The sequence below is a fragment of the Euprymna scolopes genome, chromosome 18 (genome assembly GCF_053919585.1).
Source record: "Euprymna scolopes isolate OS-2025 chromosome 18, ASM5391958v1, whole genome shotgun sequence".
NCBI lineage: Eukaryota > Metazoa > Mollusca > Cephalopoda > Sepiida > Sepiolidae > Euprymna > Euprymna scolopes.
In genome coordinates this window covers 95,932,873-95,948,627 of record NC_136499.1, presented here as the reverse complement: position 1 = coordinate 95,948,627, position 15,755 = coordinate 95,932,873, and the positions used below count along the sequence as shown (strand labels likewise).

The 15,755-nt window shown below is 33.8% G+C and overlaps 1 protein-coding gene across 3 annotated transcripts in view; it reads left to right on the top strand.

The window, feature by feature from the left end:
• LOC145297691 (leucine-rich repeat serine/threonine-protein kinase 1-like) overlaps positions 1-13,290 on the top strand; it is a 171,855-nt gene extending 158,565 nt beyond the window's left edge. For all 3 annotated transcript variants that reach the window (XM_080143889.1, XM_080143888.1, XM_080143890.1), the window contains exons 28-30: positions 1,269-1,427; positions 7,346-7,447; positions 10,350-13,290. In XM_080143889.1, coding sequence (XP_080000015.1) covers positions 1,269-1,427; positions 7,346-7,447; positions 10,350-11,186 — 1,098 coding nt within the window. In that variant the 3' untranslated portion in view covers positions 11,187-13,290. The remainder of the gene's footprint in view (positions 1-1,268; positions 1,428-7,345; positions 7,448-10,349) is intronic.
• Positions 13,291-15,755: the final 2,465 nt, after the last annotated feature.

Below are 15,755 nucleotides of genomic sequence, written 5' to 3'. Positions count from 1 at the left end.
AAATAAAGAAAATGTGATCGAAAGTAGGACAGGTAGTGAGTTGCACTTTGGCCAAAGACTGTACATTTAGGATTTCCAGTCAAGGTTAATATATTAAATAATCAGTTTAGTTTACGGCAGTTGATGTTATGGTTTGGGCAAACAGGAGAAGATCATTCTAGATGTATGTAAATGATGAGCTGACCGACCGATAATGATGCCTCAACAGGCAGCAATCAATGAATAACATTTAGGAGTCCTTTTTCTGCACTGACAATGTCACAAATACTCAGAGTACAACAGATATATACACAATGTATCAAAGTTTGAGTTCTTTCTAGTGAGTCTAGATTGCTTTTATTTTTGTATGCTTGTAAACTAGTACTCAAACCCTTGGCAATTGCCAAGATGACACGGTTAGAATTAGAACAAGAAGATGATGAAGAAAAAAACCATGGCACAGAAGCGTTGGTGCCAACAGTTGTCAAGGGGTGGCATGAGGTTCTACATTCACATCAACATAATTTATGATATTTTGTTCGATTTCGAATGAGTTCATTTTGAAATGGGCAACATTTTAATATTTTGATAATCAGCAACACCAGATATTTTTTCAATTACTTTTTTTACATTTCATATTTGATGATTAGACCAAATTTTTTTATGTGACTAGAAAGTAATAACATATGTACAAACATTCAGTACTTGTACCGTTTAATCGAAACATCAAAAAAATGAAAATATTGGAAAAAGTTTATATTGTACGTATCCGTTATGGAATAAAGTTTTCCGAAAAAAAACTTCACTTAATTTCATCAAGACGTTTTTTTTTTTTTTGTTTTTACAGCAAAAAAATAATTTGTTATGATACCAAGCAAAAGGTTCAATTTTTAGGAAGAAAAGCTAGTATAAAAGATGGGGAGGGGGTGTCGGCACTTTAAACTGAATTATTTTCAAAAAATTCAAAGCAGGCTACCTTCAACGTGTTGTCAAAAAAAAAAAAAAAGAAGTTTTTCTACTGTAAAAAAAAAAAAAAAAAATACTCGATCAAATTAAGTGAAATTTTTTTTCGAAGATCTTAAGTCCAAAACGGATACGTACAATATAACCTTTTTTCAATGTTTTCATTTTTTAATGTCTTGATTAAACTGTACGAGTACCAAACATTCTTATCCAAGTTGTGTTGAATTTTATATTTTTATTATACAAGATAACACCAAAAAATTACATCCTGTATTTTTTAAAATTAAAATGTTCATTAATGTCATGACCATGTGTATTTTTTTAAGGGTCGTCAAATGATTTGGTTATGGGAAGGTGAAGATGATAAGCGCAAATATTACATCATCGACAATACAAGCCAAAGTGTTATGCAGAGTTCATTTTTTCAGGGAAGTCGCGTCATTTGTCAGACAAATCTCAGCAAGAAGATTTGGCTCGCAACGCAGGTTTGTAATGAAAGTTTTAAATTTTTATCCAAATTTTTGAAATGAGAATTAATATTTTGGTGCATTTTTTACAAAGGCAATTTAAGTAACTCTTCTACATATCTAGATAATTTTTTTGTTTTAACTTATTTTAAAGCGTTTATTTACTTTGTAGTATATGTGGTAGTTTAATAATCGTTAATCTTGTTGAATGGGTAGAATTTAAATTATTTAAGTGGACGACTCAACAAAAACTTGTTTACATTGTACTTGAAGACTACCATATTATTATTGGCTGGGAAGCCAGCTAGTGAAACAGTGTTCCACAAGCGGCCAGTTCTAGAAAAGAAGCCTTGTTCATGGAATCTGCATTTACATTTAGGCACAGATAGATAGTGGGGGAGATTGTTGCAGCTAGTTGAGTGTTTTTCGTGAAAGTTTGGCAAGGAGGGACTATAGATTGGAGCTCAGACGAGCATTTGCCATGAAAATAATGATAGCGCAGAAACAGGCTCGTAAAATCTCTTCTGTGGGAAAGAGATTGCAAGGAAGAGAAAAGGTATCACCTACTAGGTTTTGAAGCCAGTTTTGACCTCTATTAAGGCGAGATAGGATGTGCCGAGCAGCTTGTGCCCAGATGTGGCAACAGTACGCCATTTTAGGACGCATTTGGCTCTTAAACAAATAGAGGATTGCATTGGCAGTGAGATACTTAATGGAGCAGTAGAGTGATCCAACCATTTTTCCAGCAATCTTGGCAACAGATTTGATCTATATGTTCAAATCAGGAGTGAAGATCAGTTCCAGAAGTTTATCAACACACAGCGCTTCATCTATGACAATCAGTTGGAACACAAATCTGTCAAGAAAAGCAGCATATTTTGATTGCTTGCAGTCATCTTCTGATGAAGCTGCATGTCTAGAATTGGTACCAGTTCTGTTACTGACAAAGATGCAAAACTGTCAACACGTCTCATCCCATATAAATGACTTGTCACTTGCTAAGGGAAACATTGTCAAAGAGGAAGCTAATGATGTTTAAAGCCAGTTGGATGATATCCTTGAGAATGCTGTGTTCAGGAAATCTTCTCACACTTCTTCTACAAAGCCCAAAAATGAATAGTTACATTTGATGCTACTAAGATAGAGCTTCTTTCCTTTAACAATCACAGCATGGGAATCTTAGACTCTGATGAAACCATACAAGGCCACAATTGGATATACTAACCAAATTATGTTCCCTGTCCGAAAGGAATGTTTTAATATTGAAGTTGTTCAACTAGTATGCTGATTTTGCTCAAGTAGAAATCTTTTACTGGTCACTTTCCAAATGGCTTCCTAAAACACACCAACCAAGAATATTATAAACCCTTTCTCTTGCAAAGCTAAATCATGTTCTGTGAGGCCAGAAACCAAAACAACAAAACCCACTACAATTCTTTACCTTTATCTATACCTTATCCTACAAAATCAGCAAATATAGGAAGATGTAAACAACTTAAAGTATAAAAAAAAAATTTTTTTTGCCCTGTCGGTAGGGCATTAGAATATGCCAGTACCCTCCTACAGAGAGTAAAAGTCCTTCAATGAGGCAACCAGTTAGCCATGGGTTGCTACTCATAACACCTTAGGACGTGATCCTAGTGGTTGAGCGGACTTAAACCTGGATGCATATAAGTCTCAGCATTGCAACACACCACTTCGGCCCTTTGGCTAGATGGGCAGTCGGAAAGGCACAATTCATTCAATCGGTCAGTCACGCCAAGCCCTTACTCTTATATTCAAAACCGACAATTATATCTAAGAATAAAATCCAAAAGTACTTCAACATCTTTTTATCCTCACTACCAAAATAGGCAAATCATGTACGTGCTAGAAGGCGGTGGCAAGGGTCAATTAATTGAGACGAAAGCCACATCATTGATCGTAACTAATGTTTCCTTAAAACTGAGAAAACGAAACCGAAGGAAGAACAAAGTAATGATGGCAAAAGCTCAACCAATTGAGTATACGTTTCCTGTATATCTGGGATGAAAGGGCGAATAAGTTCCCCCTCTTAACATCTCCCACTTTTGGGCTCCAACGAGGGTGAGGAGCAAGAAAGCGAAAAGCTAAACAATTTTTCATAGATCCAATAAACCCCAATAAAAAAAACAAATCAAATAAACAAAAAAACCCAATAAAAAAAAACAGAAATCAAACAAACAAAAAACCAAAAGAACATGCTGATGTTTCAGATGTCACCAGCTCAGACAGTGAGCAAAAATTCAACCTTCCCAAGATTCATAGTTATTGAAACCTTGGAAGAAAAAAAGACCAGCGATCTGTCTCTAGTTTTAATTGAAAAAATATGGACCCAAAATAGCAACTCAAAAATAGTAAAAAAAATGAAAACCTACTTGGGGCACAGGGTTGTGAAGGTGCTAGTGTGATTGCAAGAATTCAGAATGGATGGAATAACCTATGAAGGGAATGGATGGAATAACCTATGAGGGGAATGGATGGAATAACCTATGAGGGGAATGGATGGAATAACCTATGAAGGGAATGGATGGAATAACCTATGAGGGGAATGGATGGAATAACCTATGAAGGGAATGGATGGAATAACCTATGAAGGGAATGGATGGAATAACCTATGAAGGGAATGGATGGAATAACCTATGAGGGGAATGGATGGAATAACCTATGAGGGGAATGGATGGAATAACCTATGAGGGGAATGGATGGAATAACCTATGAAGGGAATGGATGGAATAACCTATGAAGAGAAGTTATTGCGGTTGTTCAGCAATTTTGTTATCTTTGTAGGATGAAGCCATTACTAACCAACAGAAGAGTCTATCAAACATGTGTACACAATATGATGATCTACAGAAGTGAAACCTAGCCAATGAGGATTGAGAACATGTGTTGCATGGAGAGAAATGATATGAGAATTATATGGTGGACGTGTAATATAAGTTTTGAAGAAAGTTTTGGATCAGAGGAAGATTAAGTGTACGACAACAAAGATGAATATGAAGAAAACATGTGTGGATGGTAAAGTTATTGAAGCTGTTCAGAAATTTTGTTGCCTTGGTGATACGATTGGGGCACAGGGTAGAGCAGACGCTAGTGTGATAGCAAGAATTCAGAATGGATGGAATAAGTTCAGGGAACTTTTGCTATTAATAACCAACAGAGCATTTTCACTGCTGACTAAAGAAAGAGTATATCGGGCATGTGTATGCAGTGTGATGCATGGAAATAAAACCTGGCCAGTGAGAATTGAGGACATGTGTTGCATGAAGAGAAATGGTATGTTGGATATGTAATGCAAGCTTTAAAGATAGGCTCATATTTAATGAACTTGGAGAAAGATTGTTTGTTGGTTGTTTTTGTTTTACGGCATATAAACCCTTTTTAGGTTATTTAATGCCGAATGCAGTGATTTTGAAGAAAAATTTTTTAATAGAATATATATATATATATATATATATATATATATATATATATATATATATTTTTTCAAGTCGGTTTCTATTTTGCCCATTGTTTGACGCTAACAGGTACTACCACTCCAGGTCAGATTGAGCAATGGCAATTAAGGGATGGCGCCACATTCCCCAAAGCCTGCAAGCTAGGGCCTCACCATCGAATATAGTTTATGGTCATATCCAGGACCGAGGAGAAAGATTGTATCTGGATACTGTAGGAAGATGTGTGCAGAACAGGAGGCTTTAAAAAAAATCTCCAAATGGAGTTAAGCATTGTTTGCATGTTTATGAAAGTAAAACCTGACTAGTGTGGATTGGAAATGTGTTGCGTGGAGAGGAATTATGAGGATGTGTAATGTGAGTCTTTATAAAGCCAGGCTCAGATCTGATGAGCTAAGTGGAAAATTAAATCTGAATAGCATAGGGAAAAGAGGAGGTATGGCCACGTTGAAAGAATGGATGGGAATTTCTGGTTAGTAAATATCAAACAATTGAGATTGCAGAGTTGAAGACATGCATTGCATGAAGAGAAATCATCTGTTGAATGTGTAATGCAAGCTTTAAAGATAGGCTCAGATTTAATGAACTCTGAGAAAAATTATATCTGGTTACTATAGGAAGATGCACGCAGAACAAAAAGCTTTATGTATGGTATGGCCATGTTTGAAAGAATGGATAAGAGCTTTTTGGTTAGTTGAAGTAGCAAGGAAAGGCCAAAGAAAACATAGAAGGAAGGGATAAGGATCGACTCGAGATAAAGAGGGATAAATAAAACCTGGCCAGAGGTAGGTTATATTGGAAGTCAATTTCCAAAAGCCGTCCAACACCTGCCAGCAAGTAAAATGGATGTTCAAGTGAACATAACGAAAGTCGTGGTGATCATATAGTTAAAAAAAAATAAAGGAGGATTACCAGCTTTGAAGCGCATGTTGGGCATTCGTTTTTCAGTGAAAAATAAATAAACTTGTGTTTGTAGATTTTTTTTATAGGTTGCATTCATTTGCATATGAGAAGAACAACTACTTTAAGAAAAATGAATTGCAGAAGACAGGGAGTTGAATTTTTGACAGCTGTAAGAAAATATTGGAGTTGAGATTTGTTGCTGTTTGTTGTGGTGTTGCAGGAGAGGAGGTCCTTTAATTTCATAACATTTCTTTTCATTAAATTATTTGGAGATTTTTTTTTCTTCAGATTAATCTGTTATTATTGCGGTCATAAATTGTCAGGTGAAGAAAGCTATTTTGTGATGCTATGGACGTATCCCTCCCCCAAAATATTAGGAAGCGATTCAAAAAAGAGGAAAAACTATAACAATAGATGGAAATAGTTGATCAGCAGAACAAAAGTATAGGAAGTGAGATTAGTAGAAAGACAATGGGGAAATTGTTCACATAGAGTTAGTTTATAGTTTTGAGTTTGCAACAGTTACTGCTTAGTACAGACAATTAAAATATGGATCGTTTTCCATGGTGATATCAGCGATAAACTGAGTTTTTTTAGACAGTTTAATTAACAACAATAATAATAATAATAATATTATTATTAATAATTTAATATTATTATTATTATTATCATTAATAATAATAAGAATAATAATAATAACAATCACCAGTTTAATTATTTATATTCATAAACCTAAATATAATAAAGGCGTTTGGATATATGATGGTTAATCAAGGTGTGATGGTTACTGGAAGAAAAGATACAGAAGTCAATATATTTAAAGTTACTTTATGGACAGTTTTGAATTTGCGATAGTTCACAACAGTCTTGAGTTTGCGACAATTGACAATGAAAGAGCAACATCGACAGGCAACTGACATGTGGACGTTAGCATTTAGAGGGTTGTTTTTATAATAGTATCATCCACACACCCAAAGTACAATTGATATCTACAGAGGGTTTTGGAGTTTGCGTTTTATATGTGAAATGTTGAGACATTATGTTAAACAAAGATGGCGGTAGTAAATCAAGTAGGCGAAGAATCAATGCAGCCACGATCTCAAATGTTGAGTAATTCTTAATAACAAAGATGGTGGCAAAGAATCAATGCAGTCACGATTCAGTCGTTTCAAGACAGAGGTTGACAGCAAACTGAATTGAATCCAAAATTCGATAGTTTTTATAATAAAGTTTGAGGCTTCTGATTGGTTGATTGTCCTAACCGTAGGATAAGTAAGATCATCGGAATCATTGGGTTCATACGCTCATTGGCAATCAAAAACATTTTAACATCATATTTTCATACTTGTAAGTCATTTCTTGAGCAGTCACCAAGACGACACAAACCAAATAAAAATTGAAAGCAATGACAACCATGATGGCACACAACAGCATTGGGATGATGGTTCTTCAGAGGAGGAACAAATTCATGAATATTTTTTTTATTTTTAAATAAAATTGTTTTAAAGTTTATTTGTATTTTTTTTTTCTAATTTCATCAATTTTTGTGTTTTTAAGAATGAAGAAATTGAAATCGTTGGAATCGAAGGTCAAAAGTATCGGCTGCAAATCATTGAAACATTAAAACTTGAAGCCACAGCCTTGGCCATGCTGTCACAGGTGAGTTATCTTATCAGTTGCATGTGTATGCCTGTGTCTTTTTTTTTTTTTTTACACAGGAATCACCACTTATCAATGCCTAGAAGCAACTAGAGGATACGGGTTAATAGGTATACATTAGTCAATGTGATTATAGCATAGTAAACATAAGTAGTGTAAATTTTGTAAATTGGATTACTTAGGTGGACGGTTCATCAAGAACTTGTTTACGTTGGACTTGAAGACAACCAGATTGTAGTCACCTGGAAAGCAGGCAATAACTACTTTTAGGATATTAGATCAAGTAACATGAAATTTGGTAGGAATGATTCCCTTTGTATGCCAAACTGATCTTAGTATCGGTTGTGAATTATGCATTCATACAACTTACATAACACGTAAAATAACAGAAAACAATCTTCATTTTTTAATAATTCACTTACATCCCAAAAAAATCAAAATCCACAAGGAGAATAACTCATATTTTTAATTGAAGAATATAAAAATATTTATCTCCCTTACAACCAAAATTTTATCTCTTTTTCTGTATAAGTTTTTTTTAAATGTTCAAACGAATAAAAATTAAAAAAACTTCACTGTATCCTGTTAATGCTGAGTAGGGACAGCTTATTACAATGGAATATTTGCAAAGTTAGGTGGAAACTGAGTTTTTAAACAGTTGAATTGATGATAATAATAATAATAATAACTAGCAGATCATCTGGAATTTCTTGGATGCAAAATATGCTTAAACATGATATTTTAATTCATGTAGATTTCATATCTCTAATTTGCTGTAAGTTATCATGATGAAAGGGTTGATTGGAACTGCATTAAAATTGAATTGCCTTTTTTTTTTTTTAAGGAATATTTAGCAAAAATGCAGAATAAGTTAACAGTCAAGAAATAATGAACAAAACAAAAACAATAAACAAAAACAAATAAACACAACAACAAGGACTATACCAAACGTAGTAGAATTTTATTATCTACCAACCTGTATACTTTTAACATGCTGAAACTCTTTTTAAGTTGTTTTTTTTTTGTTTGTTTAATTCCAACATTTTGTTCAAAGCAGTCTTTATAATGCATGAGAATAAGAAATTACCTTTTTGCTAGTGTTGGAATAATTAATTGGAATCGGGTGTCGGAAAAATCAGCAAATTTGGAGGAATCGGTATTTAAAAAATTGATGCCTATTTTTTGATGCCAAAACGATTCTTTAAATTTTTTTATTTGATTTTGTTTAAAGCAAAATCTTCGATTGCTGATAATAATGATAAAATGATATTTATTGATTTTAAAATATCAGTAAAGCTAAAATCTAGAAATCATCCGCCACAAGTGTAATTTTACGTTTAGGAAAATATCTGCTTATTCAACATGTGTTTTTTTACAGTTATAGTTAAACATTTAGAGATTAATAAAGAATCAGAATCGGGAATTGTATTGAAATCGGGAAAAATATTGGAACCGTCACATCACTACTTTTTGCCTAATTGTTGGTGGGGAGTATTTAATTTTAAAATAGGTAGTCAAAACAATAACTTACCCTACAATTAACCTTAAGTCATAGAGGAAATCCCCCCCCCCTCCGACTTAGGGTTAGGTGTATGGTAAGTCAGTTTTTACTAACCCTTGAGGAACAAAGCCTCTACATTTTTAACTGTCTTTTTGTTGCATTAAAATAAAAATTTAAGGTGTCTTTACAACATGAAAAAGGTTGCTTATCACTTAACTTTTAAAAGTAAAGTGATAAGCAACCTTTTTCATGTTGTACAGACAGCTTAAATTTTTATTTTAATGTAACAAAAAAACAGTTAAAAATGTACTGTATTTGGAATAAATCATTTTTTGTAATTTTTTTTTAATTTTTTTATTTTTGTATTTGATTTCTAAACTCCTAACTATGTGGGTCATTTAAAAAGTAAAGCTTTCTATGTTTTAACCCAATAAATTGCTCCAGAATTTATTCTTCTACATAGCCACCAACATTCTCAATGCCATTTGGCCAGAAATTCAATAACATACATCTGCACATCCATAATAGGAATTGATTTCCTAGCGTCTCACACCATCAATATCTGCAAGAGAGAAATGAAACGTTCATGTCACGAATGTATAAGTTCAGTCATCATAACAAGGCAATTTGCAATCCCCTCTGATCCATTCGGATGGAATAAAAAATTGGAAGCATTACTTTTGGAACACCCCCTCTCATACTCTGCACCTTTTATAAATATTCAATTTAGTTTTTGGTCTCCTGACAAACGGAGAGTGGACGTGTAAATTCACCCTTGTCCGTTCGTCCATCCGCACTTTTCTCAATAACTACGTCTTGGAATTTTTTGAAATTTTGCACAAACATTAAACATGATATGAATAAAATGTAACAAAACAGATTTTCCGGAAAAACTTCAGTTGCCCTCCCCCCCACCCTTCCCCCCCCAGAGGTACCTTTCGGGTTAAAATGGTTAAAAGTAACACTTTTGTGCTTATTAAAAAAAAATTGATGCCTTGGATTTTTATAAAGCTTTTTGAAAAAGTTGTAACTAACTGATTTCAATATAATTTTGTTTGTCTATACTTCGCAAATTTTAGAGCTAAATGGGGGAAGGGGGCAAATGATGGACTTAGTCATTTCTATTTTGTATGGTGCAGAACTCAAATTTACAAATGTTAAGGCCTAAAACTGCACCGTTTGTTCATTTTCATCAGGATTTGATGTTCCCTAGTGACTTTTGGGGCTAAATGGAGTGGAGTGGGGTGGGGGGTGGGGGGATAAATGCTGAACTTAGTCATTTTTTTATGCCTTGTTCACACCATGCACATTTCACTTGTTGTTACTAAGCTCACACTTCCCATTGAATTGTTATTTAGTTAGTATTGTATTAAATTTTTTCTTTCTTTTTTTTTTTTTTAGGAAGAGAAAAGTCGAGTTTATGCTGGTTTATCGAATGGAATTCTCGTCATCTTTCAGAAACATTCACAACACATTCCAGAAACTGAATTTGTAAATTCTTGGGACAAAAAAATCTTACACCTTTCAGAATCCTCTCATCCATTGTCAACCTTGGTTATCATTCGGAACGAACTTTGCGTTAGTTCTGGTCATACCATTCATATCATCTGCCTGGAAAGTTTAACCACCCTACAGACAATTGACTGCCCTCTCCCAAACATAATCAGCAACTGCAGTTTCACCTCAACTGGACAAATCTTTTATATATTTCAAGATTCTTCAAAAGTCTTACAGTTTGATGTCCTTTCTCGACAACTGCAATTTATCTACGACTTCTCAGCTATCCGAATGGTTGGGAAAGTAGCAGAAGTCCAAAAACCCGAAGAAAAAAAAGCGGATGATGTTGAAGAGTTTGATGCGCATACAGTTAATGACCAGCCTGACTGTTTTGTCCAGTCGATTCTTTTGGTGGACAATGTCTTGTGGGTGGCTCGGGATATTGGAGATATTTTGATAGTTTCTACAGATGACGGACCTGATTGTAAGACAGGCTCTGTAGTTGCTGCTCTCAGGTCAGATTATCTATTACCCTGCAATGAACGACTGCTTGGTGTCAAGGGGTTACGTAACTGCATCAACAAGTCTGTGTTTTCACTTGTTAGTTCTGAGGATGAATCACGGACGAAGATGATACGAATATGTTTCTGGGATCAGTACAGCATTCCAGAAATACAACAGATTAAGTCTCACATCGCGGAATTACAGGCTGAAGAAAAGAAATACAATTCAAACAGTTAAAGAATTATCACTATTGTTGAGAGTTAAACGTTTAAAGAAATAGCATGAATCCATATTATTTGGATTCTTTGAACTATTGTTGCTTGAGCGTTATTTTCACAATGTTTCAGTCGAGGTGTATCATATCAAACTCAGGAATTTGTTGAACTTGAAAATCTGCACAGAATTTCAAACCAAATCCTTTATTTCATATACAAGGGTGGCATGCTCTAATTCCATCAACCATGATTGGGTAGAAATAGTGGATAATAGCCTTACTATTTAGAAACCCATTTCGCAAAGACCCATGGCATAGTGGATAATGTACTTGGTATAATTCAGTTGTATGTTATACTGTTCTGGAGGTTGAAGGTTCAATACTCGGTGAGAGCGGCACTCAAAATATATTTGCGAATTACTTAGGACTTCTACCCAGTCATGACTGACAGAACAAGAATATGCTTCCCTCGCAGATTAAATAAATGGTTCCATTCGAAATTCTATGCAGATTCCCCGAGTTCAACAGAAAGATTACGAAGTTCAACAAGATTCACATAAAGAAAGTCGGAGGTTATATTGATCGAAATGTTGTGCGAAAAACACTCAAGATGAGAACAGTAGTCAGACAAATCCAAATCATATGAATCATCAATTCTGATCAGAAACATTAAAGAATTATCAATTTTGTTAAAGTTTACACTTTTTCAAGAAACAGTATGAATCCATTTGGATTCTTAGATTACTATTCTCATGTTAAGTTTTATCTTTACGTTTCGGTCGATGTAACCTCAGACTTTCTTCAGATGTATCTTGTCAAACTCGGTAATCTACTGTCGAATTCAGGAATCTATACTTTGGAATGGAATCATTTAATCCGTGGAAGTAGCATGCTCATGCTCCATCAGCCATGACTGGGTAGAAGTCCAAAGTAATCCACAGTTATATTTTGAGTGTTGAGGATTGAACCTTCAACCTCCGGAAAAGTGTAACATTACAACTTAATTTGATCAAGTATGTTATCCATTTATGATCCCAGTTATGGTTGACAGAACGAGAGCATGCTACCCTCATGGATTAAATAAAGGGTTCTGTTAGAAATTCTGTGCAGATTCCCAAGTTGAACAAAATATTCCTGAGTTTGACAAGATACACAAAGAAGTTGTAAGGTTACACTGACCAAATAAAACTCAAGACGAGAAAAGTAGTTTGAAGAAGCCAAACAATATGAATAATCAATCGTCTTCTTAACAGTTCAGAAACACAATCGTATGAAATCTGAAAATTTTCTCTGAAAATAGTTTCAGAATTTTTTAGATGAGGATTGATAATTTGGATCATTTCAACTACTGTTCTCATCTTGAGTGTTGTTCTTAAAACATTTCAGCTGATGTAACCTCCTACCTTCTTCATGTAACGTTACACACATGTTAACATGTAGACATTTGGGACCCAACACGTTGTAGCATTCGTCGCAAAGGAGACCAAGACACTTCTTCCATTGAAACAACATTTTGCACACACGTTCTTCTTTTTATATCTTTTTTCCTTGTTGTGACGTCACTTCGCACACAGTTCGACATTTGCATACAGCCGCCATACACATGTCCATGCTGTTACATTCAGGTGTATCTTGTTGAATTTGACAATCTATACAAAATTATGAACAGAATCCGTTATTTGATTCTTGGGATAGTTCTTTCATTTCCTCAGCCATGATCAAGTATTGTTTTAAGAAATTCATAATTGCATTCTTAGTATCACCCATACTGAAGATTGAACCTTTGACCTTCAGAAAACTGTCATTTCGAAATGATTATTACTTAACACTTATACCTGTCACCCCATGGGTCTCTGAGGAAGATCAGAGGTTACATCAGCTGGAATGTTTTAAGAAAGATAATCAAAATGAGACTAATAGTATGGATAAACCGAAAAATACAATATTGTCAAAGAAATGTATGAAAATGCTTTTTAAATTTCTAAAGGAATGATATGAAAGCATTAAAACATTCCATTAAAAGTTTTAAAGAGACACCATTAAAAGTTGAAGAAAATTACCATTAAAATGCTATTAAAACTTTTATACGATTAAAAGTTTAAGAGAAACGCCATGAAAACTATAAAACAGATGAAAAACTTCGATTTTTACAATTTATAAATTTAATATTTTATATTTTTATTTGAAAGAGGAATGTTCATTGTTATGCATTTTAAATTAAAAAAAAAAGAAGACATTTTGAAATAATTTAATTGGTTTTTTATTTATGAAATCTTTCTTTTTGATTAACAGGATAATCTAAGATATTTTTGGAGCAAATAATACTAAAATCATTCTGGTCGTGTATTTTTGCTAATATATCACTATCACTCTCACTTCAACCCCCCAAAAGAAGGTAATTCTTGAGAGAATGATACCATAACTATAGAACAGATATTACTCCCATCAACTGGAAAAAAGAAGGGATAATACCTAGGAGGATGGTATTATGACAGACAAATATATACCTCATTACTGCCCACAAATCAGAAGATAGCACCTGAGAGCATGGTCTCATTATAACAGAACAGATACTATCCCACTCTCAGAAAGAGATAATACCTGGGATGGTGATATTGTGAAATAAAACAGATAGTGCACTATCTCCTCCTATACATTGAGTATTGAAAGACAGTGGATTAGTCTGAAATAATATAATAATTTAAATAATGAACCAGTTTTCCTACCTAGCAAAGCTGGATGAGTTTTCCATGGACGAGTCTTCCTAAATTGAATATTTGAACTTTAAAAAAAAAACATTACATAAAAAATATATTTTATAAAATTTTCATTAAAAATTTGTGAATTTCTTTAACTAAGCATAATAAAAAATATATTTATGAAAGTTTTTTTATTTACATTTCTCATGAACTTTTATCATATAAAATTTGTACATTTTTTTAACCAAACATAATAAACATATTTTTATGAAAGTTTTTTTTATTTACATTTCTCATGTATTCCAAACATATTTGTCTTTTTTGGAAACTAGATTTTTTTCAATGTTTTAAGTCAAACGTCAATGTTAATCATTATTTAAAATTAAAACATTGTTTCGGAATCTTATTAAAAAACCTCATTCCCAAAAAAGCTGGTTGGAATTTTATAAAGTACATTTTTTTATGTATGTAATAGTTTTTCAAAAAGTTCAAATATTCTAACATTTTTTTTGTTTTTTTTGTTCGCCTAATAAAATTTGTAATGTAAATGAAGAAAGAAAAATATCTCTTTTTTTTTTCTTTTTTTTTTTTTTTTTAAAATAAAATTAACATGGACGTTTGACTTAAAACATTGAAAAAATCTTATTTCCAAAAAAGCCGGTTGGAATAAACCTTCAATTGGACTAATTTCCCCTCAACACCAGCTTGCAGAAATAGTGGAATTGCAAAGCTTGTAGAAAACCAAATTATTGTATTTTTTAAAATTTAATTTTCAAAATGCATAATAAATATTTCTAGTGTACTCTATATCATTTTCCAATAGGTTAAAGAAATTATATCAACTCTAGGATTTATCAAACATCTGTATTTTTTCCCCTTAAATGTAGTTTTCATTTTTTTTTTTTTATGTTTTACTCTCAAACATATTTTTAATCCCAACTCCACCCTACCATGCGATGCAATTTTTCTGGTCTTCTGTTTCCATTAAGAATGATTAAAAAGACAGCCAGTCATTTTTGCTTGACTGAACAGTAGAGGATTATTATTGTGTAATTCTAACTGTTTTGTCTTTGCCTCTTTCAGGTCTTGTTCATTGTCAGTGGACAAGAAACAACTGCTGAACAAATAGATATCTATGAACAAGACAACCGAATTCCAATAAAGCTATCATGCCTGCTGTACCGTGCTCCTTCCCTGCTACAACTACATCACACCAGACCTTGATGCAGCTATTGTGGCAGCCCTCCTGACAACCTATGGTGCCATACACACTGTTGGTGTCTCAACTCATACCGCTAACCATAACTGCGGCCAGTACTACTGAAGACTGGGCCTACTTTCAATCACGTTGGGCTAATTATGTGGCTGCCACAAAAATATCTAGACACGAAGAAGTGATACAACTATTGGAATGGTGTGACGAGCCACTACGTAGGGATGTCACTCACACATCAGGTGTGAAACTCAGAGAAACCCATGGACGAGATCATGTATGCCATCTAGAAGTTAGCTGCCTGAGCAGAAAATACAATGATTGCACGGGTGACACTGCACAACATGCAGCAAGATCGTGATGAATCGGTACGCCACTTTAGTGCTCGTTTTCAAGGACAGGCAGATATATATAAGTTTGTGATCACATGCTCCAGCTGTAACTACAACGTGAACTACACTGACGCCATCATACGCGACATGCTGAGCCAAGGGATTATAGATCCTGACATTCAACTAGACCTCCTGGGAAATACAAAGTAGGACATGTCATTAGAAGAGGTGTTTCAATTCATTGAGGTTAAAGAAGCTGGTAAGCGATCTGCTTAAAAAAACATGATATGGGTAAAAAAAATAACAGAACGGATTTTCCGAGAAAACTCTGGTTGCCTCCCTAGGGGT